We start from the raw sequence: 27,462 nt of genomic DNA on the forward strand, positions 1-27,462 counted from the left end.
GGTTGTGGAGGTTCCACTGTACAGCATTAGGGCGCTTACACACTGCACTTAACTCATTCACTACCAGCCGAGTAAAAAAAAAAAATTAAAAAAATCGACATTTGACGTCTTAAGCCGTCAATGGCAGTAAATGTGTTAATTGGCCTACGACGTGTAACGGAGCAGAGGCGACGCCAGCGAGGTGCTAACTTGCCCGTGTGAAATGCGCTAAACTGTATAAAGAAACTTGTATTGTATATTTGGCGCTAGTTGCCAAGCAACCAAATAGGAAGTAGCCTGGTGCTTTTACATCAAAGGTCCCTCCCCCTCTTAAAAGAAGGATACAAGTCCATTAGATTCGAATGGCACGGCAGGATCTGGGGGGAGTTTAGGCTCACCCGTGAGCAATGAAGAACGCTTCGAGGTGTACTTCAAGCGACGCGAGGGAGCAGTTACTTTTTTTGCCACGTCACCTAGCTCGTGTAGATCCCATTAATAATTCTTTCCTCCATTTCCTCCACGCAACAGCACAAAGTTTTTCGTGGCGCTAAGTGCAGTGTGAAAGGGCCTTCAAGGTGCTTCAAACTCCATGGCGCCCTCTGTACTTTTTATCTAGAAGTGCCTCCTACCATGCCACAACCACATCCTGATCTAGAAACCGCTAATTGCTAAACTAATGGGACCACTTTGAATTAAAAAAAAAAAATCAAACAATTTGTGTTTAAAACTCTGAACAAACAAGCTTACATGCTAAAGAAGCACTGCCTCGTCCACACCCAAACAACTTCCCTTCTAATTTTGTTGTATTTTTAACACAAGCACGAAATACTTTTTGTCAGTGAGCTGCAAAATAAAAGAAAAGGGAAAAAAAGAGGTTAAGATCAGCGCCGGTGTGAGTTAAACAGAGCAGCCGATGCAAGAGGCGAGATGACTTTTTAGTTACAGCAGACGCCCAGAAAAGCACAGTTGTCATCCGTCTAGCTGGATTCGAGCATCCGGGATCGCTGGTGGGTCAGCGAGGCCTTCTCGGCTGACTAGAACACGATCAGAAGCACTGACCTACTTTGACAACATAAACATTTTTTCCACAGAATCGGACTCTTCATTTTTAGTGTTTATCTTGGCTGCTTTGCTTCCATTTAGATTTTTATTTATTTATTTTGGCCAATCAGATTTCGGCCTTCGTGTGTTGCCATGTCAATTTAATCTGCCCAGGGCCTTCCGAATTAGTAGTGCTCAGCTCATGTCATTTAAATCATTGTAGCGATGAGGCTGATTTATTTATATATATTTTTTAAACAATCAGATTTCAAATTTGCTCCAGATGGAATTTTTCTGTTCTTTGATTGGTTGTTCAGAAAAAGCAAAGTTCAACCAAGCAACTGTAGTGATCGACACACATTTAATAATCAGCATTTCTGGTGATTATGTGCATCTGAATGCCGTGACAAATTGATTTTCATCCCAATAATGCTCGAGATTTGGAGGTTATTGTAATTAGCCGTGTTTGAAAAGTGGTTGCTTAACGCTCGCTGGCACGCCACGCGGTCGCGGCTAATAGGCTGCTTCTGAATGTCCTTTTTCATGGTTTCGTTGCATAATCAATAATGTCATGTCCATTTCCCAGGTTGAATGTTTTTCCACTCCCCAAAGAAGTTAATGGAGGAGGGAAGACAAAGATAAAGATTTAAGGGGAAGTTATGGAATTGGGCCCAAGTCCCCACTGAAGGCCCAGCTACCAAAATGCACAACCCGCCACCGTTTAAGAATATTCGGATGACACGTTCAAGCTTGTTGAAATGTGACGAACTGTAACGCGTCGCCGATGCTCAGACTTTCGCATCCACAACTCTCTTCTCTTACCTTTCCCTCTCTTGATTTCAAGGACCGAGGCTATTGCCGCTGCGGCTGGCTATCGCTAACTCTGCGACTGCGGCGCCGCAATGCTCGAGCAGTCCGTGACCAGGAGGTCCACCACCGTCCCGCCCGTGACGTAGACGGTGGGCGCCGTCACCATGTTGCTGAGGGAAATGGAGCTGCTGGCAACCACGTTGGAGGAGGCGGGGCTCTGGGCGCCCTGGCTGCTGCTGTGGGTGCCCATGTGGCCTTGGAGCTGGGTGGGCGTCTTGCAGTGGACGCCGCAGAGATGGCAGACCAGCACGCCGCCGGACGCCGTGCCGCCGAACCCTCCGGGGCTGTCCTTCCATTCCTGGCCGTGATGCTTCTGGGCGTGGACGCGCAGGTAGGTCAGCGTGGTGAAGCCTGATGGCGGAAGAGTTTGAAAAAAGCTTCAACACAATCGAGCCAGCGCGTCCAACTGGTTTTTTTGCTAACTTACTGCGGTTGCACAGATGGCAGACGTGGTGCTGCGACTGGTTGTGAACCCGCATGTGATCTGTGATGTAAGCGGCCGACAGGAGCTTGCCGCAGATGTGGCACGGGACTTTTTCCTCGTGGCGGATCATGTGCGCGCGCAAACGGTCCTTGGTGGCAAAGCTGGACTCGCATGTCTGGGTCGGAGAAAAACGAAAATGGGGGATAAATGTTGATTTGAATAAAAGTGGGGAAACTATACTTGACCAGTCACGTGATGTTTGCGTCGGTCTGCGCATGTCACATGGCTGATCAACTAAATTGTGATCAACCTGAGTGAGAGGAATATATATTTTTTAAATGTACGGTATCCATCAAAATTTTGGAAACACGCCATGATTCCATGTTTTTTTTTATCATTTGAAAAAATAATACTCAAGTCGTCAACATTATGCAGAACAATTGATGACATTTTTTGGGGGCAAATTTAAACCAAAATGTTTTAGAATTTTGATTTTTTTTTTTTAAGTAGGCACCTTTTGCCCAAATAACAGTTTTGCACATTTTGCTATTTTCTCAGTCAGCTTTATGATGTGGATGATGCTTTATGACCTGAAATGACTTTCACATCACAGCTGTGCATTCTCAAGCTTGAATTTCAATTTAAGACTATTTTATTTTGGAGACGTTTCCAGACTTTTGACTGGTACTGAATGTCTCTTGATATTGTTCGTGGGTTCACTGTCTGCAAATTGTTGGCATCGGATATAAACGTCCAATTTTAGCTTATTTGCTCCACCTAGTCAGAAGATTTGTAAGTTAACACATTGACAAAATGGTCATGAATATATTTTTTTTTAGGGATGAATTAAAAAAAAAAAATACACACCCGTTGACCTTTTCTTGCCTGTAAGTAAGATCATTGTTGTTTGTGAATGAACTGCAAATAGCGCCAAGTGAACACAATATTACATCCAATCGGCAACATGGACGTACCGGGCATTTGAAGGGTCGCTCTGAGGAATGCACCTGTCGCACGTGACTGTTGAGATGGTCGGGCCTTGAGATGGCAAAGAAAGAAAGAAGATAAAGTAGTTTACTTCATTACACAATACTTATATTAAAAAAAAAAATAAAAACTCAAACTAATACTAAAACTAATAAAAACTAAACTAAAACGGAGGCTTTTCTAAAAATAATAACTAATAAAAAAAAATAGAATTTAAAAACAAAGGTAAAAAAACAAAATAAAATTTGACTGTTAAAAAAAAAAAAGAAAAAAAATCCAGACCCCACTTTAAGAACCACATTTGTGGAGGATGACATGAGATGGCAGTCATGTTATCACCTGGAGAAAGCCTTGCTGCAGTGCGGGCAGATGTAAGGCTTCTCCACGCCGCCCTGGTGGGAGCGCACGTGGTGACTCATGCGGTCCTTCCTCTTGAAGCGCTGCTGGCAGATAGGACAGGAGAAGGGCTTCTCGTCCGAGTGGGACAGGCGGTGGCGGTTGAGGTGGTAGACGTCGCGGAAGGCTTTGCCGCACGTCTCACACGCGTGGTTCTTCCTCACTGGCGTGGGGTTCTGGTTGGCGGGCCGCTGAGGGGGGGAAGCGGGGAGGTAGATAAACACATGCCATAAAAGTTCAGAGGGAAAAAAAAATCTGCAAGGTTGAAATCATGCAAAGACACCCCATGTTTAGTTTTGATTAAGAGGTCAAAGTTGACAAGAGGCAAGGGGGGGGGGGGGTCTTGCCTCCATTCAAATTTCTCAGGTTTCCATTACTTGCATGATTTACAATCAACACATACGTGAACATATTAATATGTGAGCTCATAGTAACATTAGCATACAGTCCCTGGCTGCATTAATATTTGCTCTGAATGTTAGATGACTTCTTTTTGTTTGCAGAGAACATGCAGGGGAGCGTGGTGGTGGCTTCTGGCACGTTTCTTAAAACTTCACTACAGGGATGGAGTTGCTTATGGTCCCTCATTCCTTCTTGGAGACTTTCCCAGTGGGAAGAAAAAGTCTACACACCCCTTTTCAAATGACAATTTTTTTTGTTGTATTAAAAAAAAAAAGTGTAAAAGAAAATTGGAAGATGTGTAAAACAAGATTTTTTTTTCTCAATTGGGTTTTAAAAAATATTAGTTCAAATTAACTGTGGAAACATTTTTGAAACGATTTAGATTGTTTCATTATCACAAGAAGCTGGCATTTGCCCAGGGGTGTGTAGACTTTTTAAAGCCACTGTCGTCAACCGTAACACACGGGAGGTTTTCAGGTGACACACCAGCGCCAAACTCGACCATCCCTGTGGCCAGCAGCTCAAGAAACAACATGCTTGAAGGTTTGGGGTTGACAACAGCCATCCGCACAAGGCCCTGACCCACCTGTACTGTCGCCCCTGTGGCCATGACGACAGCAGCAGGAGGCGGAGCATGGGGGTTAACACTAGCCACTACACTGGGCATGGCAACCCCTTCACCATCCTGACTACACAGGTGCGGCTGCTGGTTCCCCGCCAGCACGCCGGGAGGGGCGAGAAGGGGAAGAGCGGAGAGGTGCAGCAGGGTGAGGGGCACGCCGGGGGTCCTCTCCGCCCTCCCTCCAGCCCCCACCGCCATCACCGACGGGACCACCGCGACCACCTGGCCAGCGGCTCCCTCCTGCACCCCCTCCGCTTGCTCTCTGGCCCTGTCCTTCATGCGTACCCCTGTGTGGACCGACTGGTGCCGCCGAAGGTTGTAGTTGTTCTTGAACTGCTTGTTGCAAATGGCACAGATGTGCGGCACGCGGGCTGGCCGGGACATGGGCTTCACTGGACACCAGGAAAGGGGAAGAGAGGAAGAAAAAAAAAGACTGAATTTGAATTACTTCTTCACTAAGACACCGGTTGGAATTTTGTTCTTGTTTGTGGTATGAACCACGAAAAAAAGTACCACCACTGTGAGCAACATTAGAATGGGACACATTTTAACATTGTGGCATCCTCTGGGGAAGTTGCGGCTCACTCTTTTTCGGGTTATGGTCCGCCCACACCCACCAATAAAAGAGTGAATAAAAGAGCTCCTATCCATCCATTTATTTATCCAATCTCTGCTTTTGTATGCTTGCTTATTTGCTTTGGTATACTGTCAATTTTTTTCTTTTTATACAAGGGGCTTAAACAGAAATATTTCACATCGTTTAGATGTTTACCAGTACCTAGATGGTGTGAAAAATAGAATCACTGATTTATAGCTCGTTTCATTCTCAATGTAACTCAATGTGGTTAACACGCTGTAATCAAACGTGCATTTAAATACAAGTTACTACGTCCGATATTCTAAAAAATATTTAGAAATTGTTTTCTCAGCCCTGTGTATCAGTCAACCCCCCCTTTACAGAGACAAAAAAAATCCTGGCACCATGTTTGATTTCTAGCACGACAGTGGGGGTTTAAAAAGGCAGATGAAGTCGGGTAACAAATGCACTGCGTTCGTTGGTGTACCTAATGAAGTGGCAGCAGGGTGTGGATCAGCTCCATGGACCTCGATGGGCATGGGCTCCTCTTTGAGAGCGGTGGTGTCCACGGTGGAGGGAGGCTGAGCTATGTGCTCAGTGGGTGGGGTTTGGGGAGAGCTCGTGTGGACTGACATGAGCTCCGATTGGAGGCTCCCCTCCACTTGGTTTTGGGTGGGAGCATTCTGGAGAGACAAGAAGCCATCATCACCCAAAGTGCACACTCCTCGCCACCGCAGCATTGCTTCAAGCTGTTGCGACTGACGATGGTAGAGCAAGTCAAATTCTGAATAACAGCAAAGAAAAAAGAGAGGGTCTCACCAAGCCTACCTGGAAGAGGAAATTGCTCCACGCAGCATCCATTTTGCGCCACTGAGATGGAGATTATAAAAAAATCAGGTTGAGATGGAGGAGGGCAGTTTTCGCATTATTTAGGTCGGTTCCCCGTGAAAGATAAATACAGCCCAACGTTGAAAATCGCACCAAAAACCAAAACGGTGGGTTTAAATGAAACAAAACAAAGCGGTGAAGAAAACGTGGTGATGTCACGGTTGTGGCATGATGCAGTGCAACCAAATGGGCGCAGCAATGAACGCACGCAGGCCGGGTAGCAGCAGATCCTTTCTCTCTCCTTACTTCGGATATTTTACTTGGATCAATTCAACGAGAATTAGGCCACCGTTTAAAAAAAAAAAAAAAAAAAAAAAAAAAGCACACCAACTCGAATGGCTCCATAAACCCACGTCGGAATTTTACAACACTGCTGAACACACTCGTGAAATAAATATATATATTTTTGTAACACGGGAGATCGAATATGGGTTATAAGACACGTATCTGTCATCCCGTCAAGTCATGCTTTGTTTTAATGAGTCAATTAATGAGTCAATCTCTGTTTTCCGAGCTCGTCCGTTTAGGCCACTCGGGTGTTTGCCGAAGCCTCGTTGTCGGAGTCAAGCCATGGCCCGGGCGAGCGGCGCTTTCGCCGGGCCGCGGCCCGTCGCCCCACCTCGGCCGCTCAGCCGCGAGGATGTCATCTTTCTTTTTTTATCGCCCGCTCTCCCTCCGCCCTCCCCGTGTCTTTCTTCCTTTTCTTTTTTAATTCCTCGTTCTTCTCCCCCTCCTCTCCTTTTCTCGCACCGCTATGTCCCACTCGCTTTTTAAAGGGATAGGGCTTCCTCTTCGGAGCAACCCCCCTCTCTCACTTCCGTCTCCCGCGGCCTCGAGTCCGGTCGGTCCTCCCCGTCCTCCCCCGTCCTCGCGGTCCTCTTCCCCCACCCTTCCTTCCTCTTTGCCCGGGCGTGTCGGCTCACACGAAAAGCACTCACGGTTTGTTTTTCGCCTCCGCGCCAGCTGGATTGGATCGTCGGTCGGACTCAGACGGTTTCCCCCCGCGTCTCAGAACCAGCACCGCCGCCACGACTTTTTTTCTTTTCTTTTTTTTTTCCATCAACGACTGAGGCTCGGACCTGTCTTAAAGGGCGGTGCGCAGCAATCCTCTCCGTCGGCCTGCAATAATGATGTCAGAGTCGAATATAGCACAATGGAGGAGAAAAGGCGCGGAGCTATGTCGTATTTCGATCATCTACAACTGCGCGATGAGAAAGCGATTTCTTTTCAGACATTTTTCCACCTTTACAGTCCCATGAACGGAGCAGAATCTAATAAAGTGTTTAATCCACCTCCAAAAGTCGACCAGGAAATCATTTCAAGTTTCAAATTATCTGATGGTGACACACTATGACCAAACTAAACAATGTTAAATCACTTTAATTATAACGCTTGATTGCAACTTAATTATTTTTTTTCAAAACATTCCGGTGCTTGTGTGTTTGCCACCATTTTACCAGTGTCAAGTTCTTGGTTGGCAGAGGATGACCCAGATGCAGGGAAGTAAGGCAGTAGTAGTGTAAAATGTATAAGTGAAAAAAACAAAAAGCAAACAAGGAACTTGGAATACATAAAAAAAAAAAAACAACAAGGATCAAAGTAACAAACAAACACTAGAAAATGAGGATTAGCAAACGCATGGACAAAAAGCACTGAAATACCTCAACAAAATAATAACACAGGCATTCATTTTCATCGTTTTGTCATCATCAATTCCTTGCATTATACTGGGGGTATTTAAAATAGTTCCCTGCTTTGTAATTGCCCTCACAAAATAATGAAATTATCCATCCGTCCATCCATCGATTGGTACAATGAGGCACACTTGGACAAGACAAGTAGCTGGAGGAATGAAGGGAGCTGAGTGGCAGATACGCAGGAACAGGGCTGGCGAGAACAGGTGGAAAGGAAAATCTAACAAGTACAGATGACAAACATAAATAAATAAATAAATAAAAACACAACACAGGGAAAACCATGCAACAAAACTCAATCTAATCAAAGCAAAGTCAACAAAAAGAGATCATTTTTTACAGTTAAATAGGTTTAGTATACTATGGTTACTTAACTGCACGTTTAAAAAATAGCAAGCAGCACATGGATTCTTAATCGGGTTTAGACGTTCACGAGCAACACGTGAACGCATCATGACCAACGGTTCGCTCAAAAAAAAAAACGGTTCGCTCGCGAGAAATTCAAACTTTCCACCGTAGCCCCGCCCCCCTGCTAAACTATATAATAACCCCCGCCCAACCGTTCCCCCACAGATCGTTGAACTACTTCAATCGACTCCTCGACGTCAGCGAAGATTAACTACAAACATGGTCAGTGTGAAAATAATAAGAACGTTAAAGTGCTAATAAGAGGGATCGTTTGCAAAAGTGGACTGCGGGTGTTGCTGCAGCGTTGTAAGAAAACGCGGAGCTTCTTTGTGTGTTGGGGTCATTTTACAACACTAATTTCGATTAAATATCAATACTCTACAGTCGGTCGTTATGGTGTAACTTAACTTTTCTGCGTAATACTCCCCTCCCCCCCAAAAAAAACAAATGAGCGTGTTTTTTTGGGGGGGAGTGAGTGCGCGGCTCCGCCAAAAAAACGTCTGCGTAGTTCAAATGGCTGGGGGGGATATGATTGTTTAAACCTTGCAGGGCCCTCTTGTTGTTTTTAAATGTGTTAAATGCTTATTTCCCGACGAATAAACTCGTTACGTATTTAAGCCTTCCTGCTACCGCGCGGTGAAGCCGGAAGTTAATCCTTACCCCCACAAGGGCCTCAAGCGCAGAGCGCCATCAGATGGCCGCATGTCCTTGAACGCAACACAATGGCAGGGGAGTACTAAAATGAGCACAATTACTTTGTCACTTTAGAATAATATGACAAAAGTATAGTCTTCAATAATTACGCGTATAGCTCGTGATTAAAGTACTTTTTAAAATTAATCAAAAAATTATAATATGTGCGTGAAAAAACATGTTCGCCAATATGTGACTAACAAAAGAACGATCTGAAAACTAAATTTGTTCCGAGTTGTTGAAGGTTGCAACGTTGGAATTGGGTCACTTTGAAATCTTTGCCGTGTGGTCATGTGACTGATTGGTTCCATTTGATTGGTGGAATGGCGTCACTACTGGTTACATTGGATTGGCTGAAACGGTCATGTGATTGTAGAAGCCAAACTGGATCAAATATATGCTGGAAATAAAAGTTGGTTACAGCAAAAACTGAAGAGCAGGATTTATCTCATAAATTATGGAAATAAACTTGGCGAGTCAATATGAAGCTATATTTTGGTGCTAAAAAAAAATTGACTTTTTGTCTCACCCACTTATTTCCTCCAGCGTGAGTGTATTTCCATGCACGTTGGCCAGGCAGGCTCCCAGATGGGCAACGCCTGCTGGGAACTTTACTGCCTGGAGCACGGCATCCAGCCCGATGGCCAGATGCCCAGCGACAAGACCATCGGAGGAGGGGACGACTCCTTTAACACCTTTTTCAGCGAGACCGGAGCTGGCAAGCATGTCCCCAGAGCAGTGTTCGTCGATTTGGAGCCAACTGTCATTGGTATAAAGAATTTTTCCAACATAACAGGAATACATTTTGATCAAATAGCATGACAAGACTTTAAAAAATGCATCCTACTCACCTGAGATGATTGTGTGCTGATTGCCCCAAACGTGTTTTGCCAGTTGAAGTTTGGTTGTCAGTTCTTCTGATGGGCTGTGATCTAAAATGTTTTATCCAACAGATGAAATCCGCACGGGAACATACCGCCAGCTCTTCCATCCTGAGCAGCTGATCACCGGGAAGGAGGACGCGGCCAACAACTACGCTCGTGGTCACTACACAGTCGGAAAAGAGATCATCGACTTGGTCCTGGATAGAACTCGCAAACTGGCAAGTATTTGATGAGTTGTTGGTCCAAAAAATGTTGCTGAAGCACAACACGACTACCGCTAAGTCACTCAAAAAGCAGATTCTTAACGGCCAGCCGAATCTACACTCACTGGAGCAGGCCCCGTCTTTATAAAGCGCTGCACTCGTAAAGTCACAGATACTACAGTAGAATGTGAGGTCATGTTGGCGCGTTTAATAATGCAAAACCCAATGTTTATTTATTTTATTTTTTTTTAAACATTTCCTGTTTTTGTTTTCCTCTTTCGCCACAGGCTGACCAGTGCACAGGACTGCAAGGGTTTCTCATTTTCCACTCCTTCGGCGGCGGAACGGGCTCAGGCTTCACCTCCCTGCTGATGGAGCGCCTGTCGGTGGACTACGGCAAGAAGTCCAAGCTGGAGTTTGCCGTGTACCCCGCCCCTCAGGTGTCGACGGCCGTGGTGGAGCCCTACAACTCCATCCTGACCACCCACACCACCCTGGAGCACTCGGACTGCGCCTTCATGGTGGACAACGAGGCCATCTACGACATCTGCCGGCGGAACCTGGACATCGAGCGGCCCACCTACACCAACCTCAACCGGCTGATCGGGCAGATTGTGTCGTCCATCACGGCCTCGCTGCGCTTCGACGGCGCCCTCAACGTGGACCTGACGGAGTTCCAGACCAATCTGGTGCCCTACCCGCGCATCCACTTCCCCCTGGTCACCTACGCGCCCGTCATCTCGGCCGAGAAAGCCTACCACGAGCAGCTGTCGGTGGCGGACATCACCAACGCCTGCTTCGAGCCGGCCAACCAGATGGTCAAGTGCGACCCTCGCCACGGCAAGTACATGGCCTGCTGCCTGCTGTACCGCGGCGACGTGGTGCCCAAGGACGTCAACTCGGCCATCAGCAACATCAAAACAAAGCGCTCCATCCAGTTTGTGGACTGGTGTCCCACTGGCTTCAAGGTGGGCATCAACTACCAGCCGCCCACCGCGGTTCCCGGCGGCGACCTGGCCAAGGTGCAGAGGGCCGTGTGCATGCTGAGCAACACCACGGCCATCGCCGAAGCCTGGGCCCGACTGGACCACAAGTTCGACCTGATGTACGCCAAGCGCGCCTTTGTGCATTGGTACGTGGGCGAGGGCATGGAGGAGGGCGAGTTCTCGGAGGCCAGAGAAGACATGGCCGCTCTGGAAAAAGATTACGAGGAGGTGGGCACCGACAGCCTGGCGGACGACGAGGAAGGCGAAGAGTATTAGAGGCGCTCGTCATCGGAAAATTTCCTTCTTTGTGTCGTGTTCGTAGGCCTGCGGTTTGGTTATGTGGCATCTGTCAGATATGAAAAATCTTTGCGTGTAGCAGGCCATCGTCTGTATTTCGTTCTGTTTCTTTTTATATCTGTGCAAACGAATAAAATCACGTTAACAAGATTCACCGTCTGTCATTGAACACAAACTCAAGAAGACCACCTTGTTTCTTGTTCAGATTAGGGGCGGGCAAATATTGGATTGGCGGGCCACAATACGTTCTAAAATTTGACAGATAGCCGGACCGGGAGAAGATAGATGGAGTGTTTTGGTCACCTCACCTCATCGGAGAAAAAAAATACATTTAATTTTAAATGAAAATGAGCAAAAGCATTGCAACAAAATGTGTTAGAAAATAAAACAAACAAGGTTTATTCATTGAATTTTTTTCAAATTTGGCGGGCCGGATTAAAATGTCTAATCGGCCGCCTGTGGCCCCCGGGCCGTAGTTTACCCACACCTGAATAAAACCATCCAATTCAGAATGTGTTAATATCAATTTATCTTTTATTCAAATCACCCCATTTCATTTCCAACATTTTTTTTTTCCTCCCTAAATCCGGAATGCTTGATTGAAATGTTCAACACAAAACCTGCACGTCTGGTGACTTCTTTCTGCCTCTGCGAAGTCGACACTGACCCCCCCCCCCCCGGGACACAAACGAGCACGTTGACTGGTTGCCAGTCTTCATTTCCATTCGGAGTCGAGTACGCATGCATGCACCGAGATTCCGACTGAAAAGCACAACGCAGCAAAATTGTCTTGAGCTGGTGTTTCGGAGTCAAAAGCAAAACGACGGCGGTGATTCGATTTTCGCGTTTAGGGGAACGGACCTTTTGGGCCTCAGCGGCGTCACCGTCAACTTGGCAAGCCGCTCCGGTCACTGCCGCCGGCTCGGTCGGCTTCCGAGCCGGCGGCTCAGTCGAGGCCTGGCGTGGTTCTGTCCTCGTTTTCAATGTCCTCCTCGTGTGCTTTGCGAGCGTCGTCCTGAATTGAAGTAAAAACACTTGATATGTAAAAAAAGAGAAAAAAACGTAGCCTTTACATTCCAGTGGCCAATTGTGTTAAAAAAATTGGAGGAGGTCATGAGTTCACGTGAGTCAACTTTGCTTTATAAATATCTACGGTATATATTACTAACAAAAATTTGGGGAGATTTTTTTTTTGGGACTGACTCTTCAGGAAGAACATAAAATGTAAGCGTTAAAGGTCAACCTTACGATTGCGTTTTCTGGTTTAATAATGAAGTCGTCGTCTTCATCGTGATGTTCAAGATCACATTAATTGATTTTCAATTCTCGAAAAGCACTCGCTGAGTTTAGAATTCACGACGTGACGTCAGCAGGTCGCAAGAGAGGGACTGGAAGAGTCACAGGAAGTGACTTTTCTTTTTCTTAGAAATGGAGTTCATGCTTTCCGTTAAAGGTTCTGGCGCATTTTAGGTTCATCCAGAAATTTCAGCCAAAAAGAAAACATCTCCTGAGTTTTTGTCTTTTTATAGATATATATATTTAGTTTCAGGGATCATTCCGACAGCATTTGACAGCTTAGCATTTTTTTTTTTTTGCCCTCAACATTTGCAAAATTGCCCCTCTGGAAATAAGTTTTTCTGGCCCCAACGGCAGTTTAATCGAATGATCCCTGAAACGAAATAGAAAACATATTCATGTCTACACAACAGGTTGTCGATTATTCTTTCAAAAGTGGCATCATAACTAGACTTCACTGTTTCAACACACACACAATTATCAATAATCCCTTATTAATAATCATTAAACAGCGCAAACACAAACCATACCCGACAGTATTATTTTTTTTTTCTTTTTACAGCTCTGCAAGCGCAGGTTGAAATATTGAGAACGTGATACAACGAGAGCTACAATCAGGATTGCCTACGGTCATGTGGACAACTCTAGAAAATGCATTTGGAGTCGCTTGGAATTCAACACTTATGGATATCAAAATTACTCGTCGGCATCTGCGTAACTCTATAAAACCGGCTTAGAATATTCCACATAAATATATACATTAAAGATTTAGGTGAGATGTCTACGTTACATTTTTTCAAATATGTTTGGTGAAGCTTACGAATGTCTTTTTGCACATCGAGCTCATGCACTGAAGTGACGCCTACACGCTGTTAAAATTCTCAATACGTCATGTCGGCCGGAATTAGGAATGGCATCGTCCTTGTTTTCCACATCGCTTTCTCCTTTACGAACATTCAGTTGTGGTCATCAAATACACATTTGGATGACATGACATCCCTTTAAGAAACCCTTAAAGGCAGCGGTGACGTTCCAAACATTTTTTTTTTTTAACCCCTACACGTAATACAAAAAAAAAATGAAAACATTAAATAAGAGTTTTTTTTTTTTTTTTTTTTAAATCGCCTCAAGTGGAGCAATTTTAGCAACTCTTTTGTTTTCTTCTTTCCCGGAGATTTGAATTAGCGCTGCTTATATATCTGCACACTACATACAAGTACACCAAAAAAACAACAACCAAGTGGCTCTTGTCCTTCCCCATTATCTTCTCTGTTTCTCCGTTCCGACATAGAACATCATAGAAGAAGAGACGTCTGCCCAATCGGCAGCTCTGATAGGGAAGAAAGAGAGAAAAACAAAGTCCGAGTATACATGTATAAAAAAAAAAAATCTGCTTGTTGTGTTTTGTTACATTCCTCTCTCCTCTCTCCCAGCCTGAGTGGATAAAGGGAGCAGGAGGCAGCGGAGAAAAAAAAAAGGGGCCTGCCTTCGCCTCACGTGTCCACTGATGTTGTCGTGGCCTGAGGCAGGAAAGCTGGCCCACGTCGGCATCGAGACGCAGCCCGTGAGAGCTTCTGTCCGAAAACCGGGCTAGGACGGACGGCGGTTCTCAAACTGGGGCTCGGGGGACCCTCGTGGTTCGGCAAAAATAATGACGCCGATGTGATTGTGATGTACAGTGGTGCCTCGATTTAGGAATGTTATTTGTTCCGTGATGCATTTGGAAGTCAAAACGTTTTCCCGGAAAAGAAGAGTTTCAAAACTAAGGGACTATTATTTTTCAGAGAAGCTAAAAAATATATGAGTGTGGTGTTCAAATATGTGTTGCTTAAAGGGCTATAATTTGCAAGCTTGTCTAAGACGCTTTCGCATTATGCGGTTGTTTTACGTACACGACATGTAATTGTCTTTATTTGATCATTTTAGTTTGACCGAAAACTTTAACTGGGAGTCACAAAAAAATCAGCAGAGTGATAGTTGGTGTTGAAAAAAAAAACACGAGGCACCACTGTAATACCACATGTTCTACTTTTCAGAATAAGAATTAATTTTGAGAAAACTTTTCTAGAGAGAAAAGATAAAAAAAATGCTTTGGCGCAATCTTGAGGCCAGGAAATGTTGAAGTGAGGGGAGGAGCCTCATTTAGTCAGTCGAAAAGAAAAAAGAAAAAAAAGTGCTTTGTCGTCGTCTTGTGCAAAACTATGGGCAATTCCAAACCTTTTGGGACGGGCATCAATTACTTGCAGATTTTTGGTATATAAAGCTCTGTTAAAAATGAAGAGACAACTGCAAAATGATCGGTTTCTATGATTTTGACCTCTTTGACCTCTGAACTCAACCAATTATAAAAACAGTTCTGATTAAATGCAAGTGTATTGCAGTTAAGATTCAAACGACCATAGGCTGTGATTCTTTTGTTTACCACTAGAGGGAGCTTTACTACTACCACTCATTCAAATCACAGATTTTTTTTTTTTGGTCTCTATTTTTTTCCAGAGCTGGATATAGTAGAGGTTAACTGTATTAGTCATATCGGAACGACTTTAATAGTTTAACTGCCGTTCAGAACATGTGAGGGTCATTGAAAAAAAAAAAATCCCCCCTGTAAGGTGCCCCTGCACCCAAAAAGTTTGAGAACCCCAAGCCTAGGAGTAGGACAGGTGTGAGCCGTTGGAGATGTGCGAGGTGACCGAGGTGCTCCGGCTCAGCACGGCGTCGGGGCCGGTGGCGGCCCCGGGCCCGCCGCCGGACGCCGTCCTCCTCAGAGGCTGGGGGCTGTTTCTCAGGGCCATCAGGCTGGGGGCGGCGCGAATGCCCCCGTACACGCCTCCCTGCGAGGATGAGGAGGAAGACGAGGACGAGGGCGGGCCGGAGATGGACGAGGGGGCCGGGGGTGGTGGAGGTAGCATGGCGAGGGACTGTGAGGAGGAGCGTGAGGGGAGGTGATGGGAAAAGGGCAAGGGAAGAGGGTGGACCAGATCTCCGCTGGGTCCTCGCACCCCGGGCCAGTCCCTCTCCTTCTCCCGTTCCCGGTCTCTATCCCGCTCGCGTTCGCGGTACAACTGCGGTGTGCTCTGGTGGTGGTAGTGCTGGGGGAGATGGTGGCGCTGGTGGTGGGAGGAAGACGAGGAGGAGGACGAAGAAGAGGATGAATGAGAGGAGTGGTGCGCCTCCCTCCCCATCGCCAGGGCCATTGCCAAGTGCGAGGACGAGGAGTCGCTCCTTCGCTCCCCTCGTTCGCCTCCTCCACCGCCGCTGCTGTTGTGGCTGCGTCGCGACGGTTGCGGCGGGGGGGCGCCCTGGGGATGGACCCCGTGGCTCCAATGGCTGGTGGAGCGGGGGGCCGGGGGCGGTGCGTTGGGGTAACCCTGCTTGGAGTAGGCGTCGGCCGGGAGACCAGTGAGGGACAAGCCGGTGAAGCCCAGACGTAAACTCTCGGAGTCAAAGGACTCGATCTCGCTGGCCTGACGCTCCAGGAGAGTGCGGATGCGCTCGGAACGCTCGTTCTGGAGGGACAACATCTCTTCCTCGATCTGAGGGCACGGGAAGACAAAAAAAAAAAAAAGTCTGCATGACCAAGTCGTCTTAAATCGTAACCTTTGAGCAAGAACCACGTCGATGGCGATCGACTTTTATCGGAAGAGGCTTACTCAAACGTAACAAACCACGGATGGTGAAAAAAATGAAGTTCTGACCCTCTGCTCCAGCAGCGCGCGTCGGATGGAGACCCTCTGCTCCAGGTCCTTGACCTCCCTCTCATGCTGCGTGTCCGTGTGGATCTTGATCTTGCTCTGGTAGGCGTTGAGCAGCTCCAGTTCCTGCTGCAGCTGCATGCGCAGCACCTTGTACTCGGCCTCCTGCGTCTCGTCCAATCGCAGCTACGAGGAGGACAAAAAGGACGGGTCGAGATCAAAGAAATTCACTTGGGCTGCATGAAATCCATCGAAGGCGTGGTCGTGGTCTCGCTCACAGCTTGCGTGGACAGCATGTCGTTGATGGAGTGGTCGTACTGCTCGGCCAGGATGGCCAGCTTGCGGGTTTGCTCGTCCTTCAGGCGCTTCAGCACGGCCTTGTGGTCCGACTTGGGCGTGTTCTCCAGAAGGTGGTTCCGCAGGGCCTTGTACTGGCGGGTTTGGATCTTGCACGTGTCCTGGAACTGACGTTTTATCTGCAGCTCTTTGGACTGTGGCACAGTGGGAAGAGGGAAAAGAGAGAAAGAGATCCAGGTCTAGCATGCATCAGAGAACACGGGGAGGATTTATTTTTTTCTTCTTTCGTTTTTGCGCGTTTGAATAAGTTTCAATGCGATAACGACGAACGTAGAGTATCAAATGAGGTATAAAATTAAGTAAACATTATAAACGCGCTTAGATGATGGCTGCTTAAGAAACTGGCAAACCTTTGTGCTCATTTAGTGCCATTGACGGCTAAAGACGTCAAAGAGACATTTTTTTTTCTCAGCTGGTCGCGAATGAGTTAAAAGGGACACATCGGCCAACTCATTTGGAGATGAGGTCGAACATTAAACTTAAAAGAATAAATACATACACCTATTTTAAAACTGTACTATGTATAGTTACCCAAATATTTAAGAACACATGCTAAAAAATCTTTAATACGAATATATCAGTATGCAACACGTCATTTTAAAATTTGACCAATATTAAACATTTTATTTCCAATGAACTAAAATAAAAAATGTGACTGACAAACTTTTTTTTTTACTTTACTTATGAAAATATATTTCATATAGTAAACATTCTTAACTATATGTAAAATGCTTTCATTTAAATGTTATAAATATTTTATTACTTTAAGAAAATAAATCCAGTAAATAGTTAAAAAAATGTTACGTATTTTACAAAAAATAAAAAACTTCAATATTTCATAAAATGTAATGAAAATGTATTTCTAAAATGCTTAATTCTATATATCAAATATAAAAAATTATGGCACACGAGTCACAAGAAAAAAAGGAGAAATTGTCACGACGTAAATCATTTAGAGAAAAAAAAGTTGGGAAATGTATGAAAGGTCTTGACACAATAACAAAAAAAGTGACAAAGACAAAACAGCGGGTGTTACAGGGAAGAACATATATGACAACAAAGGAAACTGAAATCATAAAAACAAACAAGACGATGCGTTCAAAACAGGTGAATTTATTTTGGTGTAAAGAAAAATATATGACAGCTTTTTTTTTTTCCTTTTAAAGCACGTGAGCAACGCAGCCAAATGTGAAAAAGAACAAGAGGCTGCCAAACAACACAGCACTGTTCTTTAAAGAAATACTGCTTCAATTCGGTATGAAAGTCGAGGTGATGTGTCAACACAATACGAACATGTAAACATACACGGAGGAACACGGGACAACTCAAACACAAATGGAAAAATCAATGGCAAATAACTTACAAATTAAATATGACGTGAAATATCTCGTTTGAAAAAAAAAGAAAAAAAAAGCAAAGCTCAAACTGTTTTCCCCTGAGGGAGTTTTGCCTTTTTGTTTGATTTCATATTTTTATTTTTGTTATAAATAACTTCTACATCATACACTGTCCTAGCCAACGTGCATGACGCCATTTGAACTTCTTTAGAAATGCACCCTGTTGCACCGTAGACGAGAAATGAAGCGTTTCAGCCTTCATTGCGATCACAGAGAACCCACGCATATTTGTGGGGCGGAATTTATGAATTTGACCATTCAGAATGTTTCTAAAATCCTAATTACGTGCTAGAAACCACAATAGCATGACTTTGGCGCAATCTGGAGGCAGCTTTGTACCAAAGAACCGTGGGAGTCCTTTGCCGCCATCTAGTGGCGTCAAGAGGCAAGACCTCGCTCTTGTGCCTTCTCACCTGCAACAAATAGCGAGGGTTCACTGAATGTCGTTGCTTTCTTTTTGGTATTATACTTCGCATAAATTCACACGAGATCACAGACTAGATTCAGACTTCATCTAATTTCACATTCAAGAAATTTGTCTTTGGATGCAATCTGTGTAAAAGATTGTCTGTTTGGCTTCATATAATACAATTAATAAAAAAAGACATCTAATATAGTTTGAATATGTTGTCTTTGACTTTCCACGATTCACTTAAATCCCTCCATAGAATATTTTAAGGCAGTTGTGCAAATATTTCTTCAAAGGCACTCAACGGCTTTACGTGACTAAATGTTTACATGGTAAAACCTAACAAGATTATCGCATAAACAGCAATAAAAAAAAAAAGAAATTGGATTCAAATATCTGCGATCTGGATATTAATGTTGCAACAAATCGATTGATTGTGACGATTATTGCACGTAGTTACTGACCCGGGAAGCTAGCGTTCGATGTTCAGCGAAACGTTGGGACACATTGCTTGTTTGCACTTAATACCGTCATATATTTGTTCGCAGTATAAAGTAAGAAAAACGAAATAAAATAAAATTGCACAAAATTTGAAATGGTCTTAGAAATTAAGAAGAAAAGGAACTTTTACAAAAAGCAAAATAATGAAATGTTTAAGCTTGATGGGGTTTGGAACGGCAACTGTGCGATGGAAGCCACAGTGTCAGTTCCTATTTCCAGCAAATATGTAAAAAACGAATTTTTGGTGTTAAAAAAAAACGGAGTCACTTTTTAATTTAGAATTGAAACCGGAAACGGCTCTCATCTCCACGGGCGAACCTTCCCCCTGACAAACCTTCCCGAGGACGTTCTCCTCAGAGCACATTCCCATCGGGTGTCGTCGCGGAGCAGCCTCTCCCTCTCCTCCCTGCGCCGCCTTTCCCTCTCCCGCCTCACTCTCTCCCTCAGCCTGGCTTCCCTCACCTCGCGGGGCAGAAGTCTGGGCAGCCGACTGGGCCGCCGCCTCTTAAGAACTCCCGCTTGCCTCAACCAGCGATCAACGCTGACCGGAAGCTTTTGGAGCAACTTCCCGGCCAGATTTAGCACGAGCGAGTTTGCCAGGTCGGCGAGGACCCCCAGCGGGCGGCGAATAAATTGCTTCACCCAGAGGGAGGCCAGCGCCAGACGAGACGGACGCCCGCCGCGAGTTTGCTGATTTAAGGGAAGGCTCTTGAGGGGGACGGGGATTTTGGAGCGCCGCACCCCCCAGTTGCGACCCGCTTTGGGAAACATCTCGTAGAGGCTGCGCTCGGCCACGCCGCCGAGAAGCGACTGGCACACGGCGAAGAGCGGCCGCGGCAGGCGGAAAAGAATGCGCATGCACAGCCGGTTGACTCTGCGGGGGGCGCGCTGGAGGAAGTGGCGGGCCGGCCGCACCACCAGCACCACCAGCAGGTAGAGCGACAGGAAGAGAGAGGGCGAGCTGAGGAAGGACGCGGACACCAAAATCATGGGGATGTAGTACATGCCCAGGCTGAGGGAGAGCGCCAAACTCATGAGGCCGCTCGCCCAAAGGCTGAGCGACAGATAGGAGGAGAAGGAGAGCGAGAAGCAGGAGCGCAGGAGGAGGTAGGAGAAGAAATGAGCCAGGAGCGCCAGCTCGGCAGAAAGCACGAGTGACCCGAGCGAGGGCGGCGGAGGCGAGCGACGCAGAGACAAAAGGAAGACGCACAAGAGGAGCAACGTGAGGTTGCAGGGCCGGGCGGCGGCCCACAGCGACAGGAGGAGGCAAACGGAGTGAGAGAAGAGCCACGGGAAGGAGGACGCGGGAGGAGGCGAGGGAGGGACGCAGGGGACGGCCTCCAACTCCTCGGGGACGTCGGGGAAGTAGAACTCGGACAAGTCGTCCGGCATGGGCTGGCGGGCGCGTCTCCTTTCTGGAGACAGCGAGGAGATGAGCTCGGACGGGCAGCCGTCAGCCACGCCTCTGCTTTCCTCGTCCTCGTCCTCGTCTTCGTCCTCGTCTTCGTCCTCGTCTTCCCACCGAACCCCTTCGACCTCCCTCGTGTCTTCCCAACCCTCGTACTCATCAGACTCGCTCCGGTTCAGCGTCACGTCATGTTGACGATCTACATACTTGGTCGCGACTTCATCCGCTTCTCTAACTTCTGCCCCATTTTCCGCATTTTGCCAACCCTCCCGCCTGTTTGGCTTCGTGTCATCGTCAAGTCCATATTTGGTTCCCCGGTCATCGTCGGCCCTGGTACAACGTTCGCTATCCTCTCTAAATTCTGGACCATGTTTGTCGGGTTCCCACTGAACCCCTTCGACCTTCCTCACCTCTTCCCAGCCCGGCTTCATATCATCCTCATCCTCGTCGAGTACATATCTGACACCCTGATTCTTCGCTTCGCCCAGAATCTCTTTGGTCACGTCCACGTTTCCTAACTCCGACCCGTCACGGTCCCTGCTCAGGTTCTCGGTTATCTCAACTCCTACTTCCCAGCTCTCTCTTCTTTTTGCGTTCATGTCATCATCATGTACAGATTTAGTGCCTTGGTCATGCTCCTCTCTCATCTCTCGCTTTTCTAACCGGGTCTCCTCTCCCGAGCCCGCCCTCGGGCCGCCTGCGGTTCGGCTCTGGTTCTCACTCACTTTGAGGCTCTTGGGCTGCTGTCGGACCTCCACGGCGTGCTTCTGACGCAGCTCCTGCTCGCGCCGCTTGTTGTACTCCATCTGGTTGGTGAGCTCCGTCTGGTGCTGGGTGCGGATCAGCTCGGCCCGGGTGCGCTGCACCAGACTCAGCTGGCGGAACTCCAGCTCCTGCGTGGACTCATGGTGGCGCAGCAGCATGGCGCACTCCAAGTCCTTGAGCGTCTGCTTCTTGTTCAGCTCCTGGTGGGGAACGACGAGCACACGGAACATTCACACACTTCCCGACCCAACTTTTTTCGTTGCGCTCACTCCGGGTTACCTCTCGGAGGAGATCCTGCTCCAGGTTGTGTCGCGCCAGCAGCATCTTCCTCTTGTATTGGCGACTTTGGAGCTCGTAATACTGCCTCTGCCTCCTCAGTAGGCCCGACTCCTCCTCCGCCTGCAGCTGCTGCAAGCACTCCTTCTGGTGCACCAGCCACTCCTGCTTCTCTCGCTTTGGCGTCGACTGGTTCTCGTTCAGCTCCTGGAGTGACAGAAGCACAGAAAATTCCCCCGAGAGGTTACACGAGGTACACTTAAAAAAAAAAACGGATCGCACCTCTTTGAGTTGCTCTTTGCGTTGTCGATACTGTCGTTTCTGCGACTCCAGCAGACTTGTCAACTCCTTCTTTTGCTGGCCGAGGATGTGTTGCTGGAACTTCTTCTCCTCAGCTAGGACCGCCTTGGTCTGAGGAGACAAAAATTCACATATTTCGCATGCAGTGAATTAAATGAGCGTTTTTATGGTTTCCCCATTTCTCAAAATACAAAATGTCACCTCCTTGTCCATAATAGCCGAGTGCTTCTTGCACAACTTTTCGCCCTCCATAGAGAAGCTGTTCCTCTGGTTCTCCAGCTCCTTGTCCAGTCTCAGTTGGTGCTCGTCCATCTCCGCTTTCAGCTTGTTTTCCAGACCCATCAACTGTTTCTGGTGCTGCCGGCGCATGCGCTTGTACCTGCACGGAACGAAGGCAGGTGTGAGAGCAAAGATATTTTCAATTGTCTTCAGCCTCATGTGTTCTTACCCAGACATCTGTTCTCTTAGGGCCGATCCCTGCTCGTGCTCTTGGATCTGGCGGGTGACGAGCGAGGCGGTCCGGATGGTAGCGAAATGGTCACGCCCTCGACGGCGCCTCCCTCCTCCTCCTCCGCCTCCTCCTCCGCCTCCTGCTCCACCGGCAGATGAGGCATCTCGTTGCAAGTCCACCTCTGGCTGGTAGGGGTCATCATAGATGTTATCGTGGCTCTGCAGAGGATGACAACATTGGCGAGGTTAAGCTCAGCTTCTATGGCAGGGCAGGAAAAGTTTGAAATATGTACTTTATTAATATAATCTTCTTTCCTTGCATGGTTTTCTTCCTGACCTCCCCCTTTCCCTCAGACGAGCTCTTTATTCTTGCGTGATTGCTCCTTCCTTTCGGACCCTTTTCCTGCCATCTTTGCGCTCAGACGTGCTTTTTATGGACGCATACTGGCTTCAAATTATTTGCACTTATTCAGTGTAGTTAAAATGAAAAAATACTTTTGGCCCATCCTGTATATCAACGCAAGGTGATTGTTCCGCTGAAGAAAGAGAATGTGTTGCAGTGACTTGACTTTTCCTGTAGGTGGTGCAAGCCTACATTTGTGTATCTTGTCCAGCCCCAAAAAAAAACAAAAAAAAAACGTGCCATTCATAACAGGACGCATTTCAAACAAGGCTAAACATTGCCCGGGACTGACCAGGGGCTTGTGCAGGACGGAGCTGTTGGAGGTGACGGTGTGCTCGCCCTCCTGCATCATGGCCATCTCGCCGCTGTCGTCCGAGCCGTCCGCCAGGCTGTTGACCGAGCTGCTTTGGGAGCTGGCGCTGATGGACATGGACGGCAGCGAGTGGGAGCTTTCCATGCTGTTGACCGTGCCCGTGCGCAGCATGTACTGCTCCACGTCCTGAAAAGATGCTCATTATTTTAGTCGGTGCTGATGAAAAAAAAGAAAATCTATACATGTTCTGAATCTGGAAGTGTCACTTGTAAAGGACCATTAAATAAAAAAAAAAAACTGAATGGGCACTTGGGCCAGCCTAAAATATTATAAAAAAAAATACATCTGAGAAAAGTGCCCCGGCATTCCTCGAATTCCATCCAACGGCTTTGAAAACGAAAGGCAACAAAGCTTTTTGTGAGGAAGGGAAGTGGTCCCGAGTCCACAATATACTTTGAGGGCTCAGGATGGACCAAACAAATGCAATTCTCAGTTGCGGATGCTTCGTTTCCTCTTTAGACCGTACATGAATAATTTTCAAAAGGATTTTTAAAGCATGAGGGAAAGTCCAAATTTAGAGTTGCACGCCTTCAGCATAGAAGCACGTCGTGTGGAAACATGCCAGGCAGCACTCGGCCCGTTTCATCAACGGTGATGTGCTCGCTCCCAAAAGATTCGCCCGCTTACCTCTTCTTCGTCAGCCCCTTCTGGCGCAGGCCCATTGTGTGCCTCGTGGAAAAGGATTTTCTTCATTTTCCTGTACTGGAGGTTGTCCAGCTCACGGACAGCATCCTTGGTGCGAGCAATCAGGTCCATCACGCTGGTCATGGGACGCTCTCGGCATAGGAAATGGTGCTGGAGGCGGAAAGAAAAGGGGTTCACGAAAAATGGAGCTGCAGCTTGGGCTTGGTGTCGAAATGCACCTTGAGCAGCACGTCGGAGGTAGGTCTGTCCTGGGCGATCTTCTGCAAGCACGAGTCAACAAAATTGCGGAAATAATCGGACCTAAAAGACAAAGTTGCTGTTTGAAGGAGCCACTCAAACATACTCATTTATCCATGTGGCCTGTTTTTTTTTTTGTTTTTTTGGAAGGAGCAGAAATTCCGAAAGCGTTGTTGCTCAACTCTTAGCTGTCGCCAATAAAACATCTCTCACCAGTGATTGGACTGCAAGACGGGGCTCTCATTCTGCGCGATGTGGTATAAGGCACTCATAGCATTCATGTTGAATAGAGGAGGCTTCCTTTCCGCTAGAGGGGAACAACAACACAGTGAGGCACAAAAAAAAATAAAAATAACGTCATCCGGGTCCGATGCACTTGATGTGCGTCCACTTCTTACCCAGCTCTATGCAGGTAATGCCAAGTGACCACACATCCACTTTGCCATCATATTGACCCTCATCCATGGCCAGGATCACTTCAGGTGCCATCCTGGATGGAGGACACAAAAAAAAACATTTGAGCGCCTCCCACTTTGGCGACACACATTCAGCGGTATGACGTCCTACCAGTAAGGTGTTCCCACAAAAGAGTTGGCCGGGGCGACGATGGAGGCAGATCCAAAGTCGCCCAGTTTGACCTGACCAGGCTCCGTGAGCAAGATGTTTCCTGCTTTCACATCCCTGAGTGGAACAATAAGAGAAAAACGACAGCTCAGCATAACAGTGACGACGACAAAACAAAGGAAAAAGTGTTGTCGTGCTAAAATGTCTTACTGCAGACTTCAAATTCAAATTTGTTCTGTTCCCAAGTTTGATGACATTTTTCATTCATTGAAATGCAATTCATTAATTCCAAATCTGGATGCATTAAAAAAAAAGCAGCATACCTATGAATCATGTTGTGAGAGTGAAGGTAGACCAGTCCCTGCAGTGCACCATGGGTAATCGCAGCTATCTCCACTTCTTGGAGGGGCTTCTTGTGGACTAAGTGAAGAGATGGCACGAGATATCAAACTTTGAGCACAAAGATGACAAAAGGTGGAGTCACCATCAACTCATTCACTACCACCCGAGTTTAAAAAAAAAAAAAGGGATCTTTGACGTCTTTAGCCGTCAATGGCAGTAAATGACTTGACAGTTTTTTCTGTCTTACCTTCCAAAAGGTCCGAAGCTGAGCCCAAGCAGTACTCCATCACCAGCTGGCAGAGACACCGTGAGTGTGTTAGTGGGCTCGTAAAAAGCACCATGAGCAACTTTCACACTCCACCCTGATGGAGATTTTCCAGCTCCACTTGAATTTGTCAGCGCTTACCCATGCCGTGTGCTCCCGCAAGTAGCAGCCGTGGTACTCGACCGTGTTGGGGTGCCGCAGTTTCTGGAGGAACTTCACTTCCTTGATGATATCTTGCCATTTCTAAAACGCACCCAAAATGCGGATGAGCCGGCGTGCGGCGGACATTTTGCAAGTTAGTGACGAGCGTGACTGTGACCTCATTGGACTGCTTGCCGCTGTAGGACATCTTCTTGATGGCCACCACCTCATTAGTGCGGATGTCATGGGCCTGAAAACAAAACAAAACAAAACATCTTTTACGTTCAACGTTCAAGCCTGAAATTCCAGCGACGTTGCCGCCAAACCCAACTCACAAAGTACACGGCTCCAAAGCTCCCATGTCCGATCTCCCTGAGGTCGGTGAAGAGCTTCTCGGGATCCTCCCTGCAGAAGAGCTCAGCCACCTCCGGGTCCTTCAGGCTCCCGGCCCGCACACTCGACGGCATGACCAGCGCCTGGCCCAAAAGGGATGGAGGGAAACAAAGTGTGAGCGTGGTCAGGATAATTTGGTGGCGGCAAACCACAACCACAACCATAAACAAATTGCTTTATTTATACCGGCTTGACAACATTCTAACGGTTTGATTAGCTCGAAAGATTTAAATGTGTTAATTACTATTGTATTCACCAGTCTAAAATAAAAGACAATTACATTTAATAGCACTGACAGGAAGCAAGTCAAATTTGATCAAAGTCCAGAGTGGAAATAAAGTACACGTTGAGATGACATGCTGGCATATTATTACTGATCACCTAACGGCACAAAATAAACACACACATCAGACGGGAGCTTTCGGCGCTGCCGTTAATGAGGAAGCCGGTTGTTCCCGTCGAAGCAGACGTTTCAATTTTGCAACCGAGCCTAAAGCAAGCACTCAGCTCGATTAGAACAGGAAGCAAGCCATCCATGGCGATGTCATTGCAGAGAAATGCTGCACACACACCATCCAGTTCATCAAAAAACAAAACACACACACACAGCAAGCACCACTGTGTGATCCATCAATCTTCTAAACTGCTTTTCCTCATTAGGGTCACGAGTGAGCTGGAGCCAATCCCGGCCGACTTAGGGTAAGCAAGCGGCGAGGTCCACACTGGACTGGTTGCCAGACACTCGCTGCACAGATCGAGGGAACCAGGCACGCACCCGTTCACACTCGGGGACAATTTAGCAATTTCAACATGCTCGTTGCAAAAATTGCATAAGTGACACTGAACGTGTTCTTTTTGATCTTACTCTTAATAAGACTCTATATCAAGGTGGTTTTAAAATGTAGGAAAGAATTTTTTTCATTATGGGAGGGGGGGGGGACAGAGTAGTGAAGTTTCTGCACTCAAAAGGTCTTCATCTTCACAAAGTTCTTTATTGTGTTAATTCAATTCTTGGCGTGCTTCTCTCACAAATGTACATGTTGAGAGAGCAAGTGCTTCTCCTTTTATGTTTATGTGCATCCATTTACTGTATCAAGCCCCTCCAAACTCAATGGGTGCAAGTTTCTGCGGGAATCTGCGCAAATGTGGTGGGTACACAGACAGTTCGGGCGTTTCAAGCTCTAAAGTGAATTGTTACATAAAAAAACACATTTATGGCATGTCCACTTTCACAGTTTCAAGATTACCGATATGACCTTAACACAATTTGACTTGATTTAAATTGAAAGAAAATGTGTGCATGATTGGATTTTATCAATAATTCAATTTTGTGAATATTTGGTCATCAATTTCAGAATGTGCGCAAGTCAAAACGGCCAAAAAAAAAACAGTAGAGATGAATATATAATATATGAATGCTTTTGAGCATATCTTACCGTGGTTTTTGGGATCCACTGTAGCTAGCTAAAGCTAGCTAACTGGTCTGGCTGGAAAAATGTAGGTCTCACTCCCCCTTCTCTCCCCCCCAGCGCTGCTGCTGCTGCTGCAGCCTACTCAGCGCGAGCAAACTGCATTCTGACTGTCCACGTCGTTACTCAAACTCGTCGCCATCCTGACGCTGCCGGTAAACATCGGACAGAATATTGCAGGCGACATGAATGAAAGTGGCCGGTCGAGTGCGCTAAGTGACAGCTAGCTGGCAGGCTAGCTGGCAGGCTAGCTGTCAAGCTAACCGAGCTAGCGGCGAGAAGAGCGGCCGCTATCGCAATCGCAAGCTAATTTAGCGGCGGCGGTAGTTAGCGACGAGAGCGATACGAGGAGCCGAATGGCGAGTCCGCATTGTGGGATGACGTCATAAATCCCCGCGGCAGCGCTCCATGCCCGGCTGGGTGCTGTC

General features: G+C 46.8%; 3 protein-coding genes across 6 annotated transcripts; 1 reads left to right on the top strand and 2 right to left on the bottom strand.

Annotated features, from left to right (window-relative positions):
- Window positions 1-1,457: 1,457 nt before the first annotated feature.
- Window positions 1,458-7,293, bottom strand: mazb (MYC-associated zinc finger protein b (purine-binding transcription factor)). 2 transcript variants are annotated; one of them, XM_088283927.1, is made up of 8 exons: window positions 7,125-7,293; window positions 6,127-6,168; window positions 5,786-5,981; window positions 5,007-5,113; window positions 3,641-3,888; window positions 3,289-3,352; window positions 2,318-2,489; window positions 1,458-2,241 (listed from the first exon to the last, which is right to left on the bottom strand). In XM_088283927.1, exons 2-8 carry the CDS (start codon window positions 6,157-6,159, stop codon window positions 1,898-1,900), a joined length of 1,164 nt encoding a protein of 387 aa, XP_088140053.1. In that variant the 5' UTR covers window positions 6,160-6,168; window positions 7,125-7,293; the 3' UTR covers window positions 1,458-1,897. The 2 variants fall into 2 exon arrangements, with proteins under 2 accessions (XP_088140053.1, XP_088140052.1); XM_088283926.1 differs by having other exon boundaries at window positions 6,118-6,168.
- Window positions 7,294-8,382: 1,089 nt separating this feature from the next.
- Window positions 8,383-11,501, top strand: LOC148317697 (tubulin alpha chain-like). Its single transcript, XM_088283925.1, has 4 exons — window positions 8,383-8,510; window positions 9,528-9,750; window positions 9,935-10,083; window positions 10,356-11,501. Exons 1-4 carry the CDS (start codon window positions 8,508-8,510, stop codon window positions 11,328-11,330), a joined length of 1,350 nt encoding a protein of 449 aa, XP_088140051.1. The 5' UTR covers window positions 8,383-8,507; the 3' UTR covers window positions 11,331-11,501.
- A 368-nt stretch (window positions 11,502-11,869) lies between these two features.
- taok2b (TAO kinase 2b) lies at window positions 11,870-27,278 on the bottom strand. 3 transcript variants are annotated; one of them, XM_088283923.1, is made up of 20 exons: window positions 27,002-27,278; window positions 25,508-25,648; window positions 25,351-25,422; window positions 25,173-25,274; window positions 25,014-25,059; window positions 24,748-24,844; window positions 24,428-24,541; window positions 24,259-24,350; window positions 24,074-24,167; window positions 23,842-23,923; window positions 23,606-23,773; window positions 22,898-23,104; window positions 22,201-22,421; window positions 21,954-22,131; window positions 21,735-21,863; window positions 21,456-21,659; window positions 21,137-21,376; window positions 16,618-16,830; window positions 16,343-16,525; window positions 11,870-16,180 (listed from the first exon to the last, which is right to left on the bottom strand). In XM_088283923.1, exons 2-20 carry the CDS (start codon window positions 25,637-25,639, stop codon window positions 15,293-15,295), a joined length of 3,462 nt encoding a protein of 1,153 aa, XP_088140049.1. In that variant the 5' UTR covers window positions 25,640-25,648; window positions 27,002-27,278; the 3' UTR covers window positions 11,870-15,292. The 3 variants fall into 3 exon arrangements, 1 of the variants encoding a protein (XP_088140049.1); XR_015840010.1 differs by lacking the exons at window positions 22,898-23,104; window positions 23,606-23,773; window positions 23,842-23,923; ... (7 more) ...; window positions 25,508-25,648; window positions 27,002-27,278 and having other exon boundaries at window positions 11,870-12,366; window positions 13,885-16,180; window positions 21,954-22,227; XR_015840009.1 differs by lacking the exons at window positions 22,898-23,104; window positions 23,606-23,773; window positions 23,842-23,923; ... (7 more) ...; window positions 25,508-25,648; window positions 27,002-27,278 and having other exon boundaries at window positions 11,870-12,113; window positions 12,213-16,180; window positions 21,954-22,227.
- Window positions 27,279-27,462: the final 184 nt, after the last annotated feature.

Source organism: Idiotropiscis lumnitzeri, chromosome 20 (assembly GCF_059441095.1).
Source record: "Idiotropiscis lumnitzeri isolate Australia: NSW breed Sydney's pygmy pipehorse chromosome 20, RoL_Ilum_1.0, whole genome shotgun sequence".
In the NCBI taxonomy this organism is placed as follows: Eukaryota; Metazoa; Chordata; class Actinopteri; order Syngnathiformes; family Syngnathidae; genus Idiotropiscis; species Idiotropiscis lumnitzeri.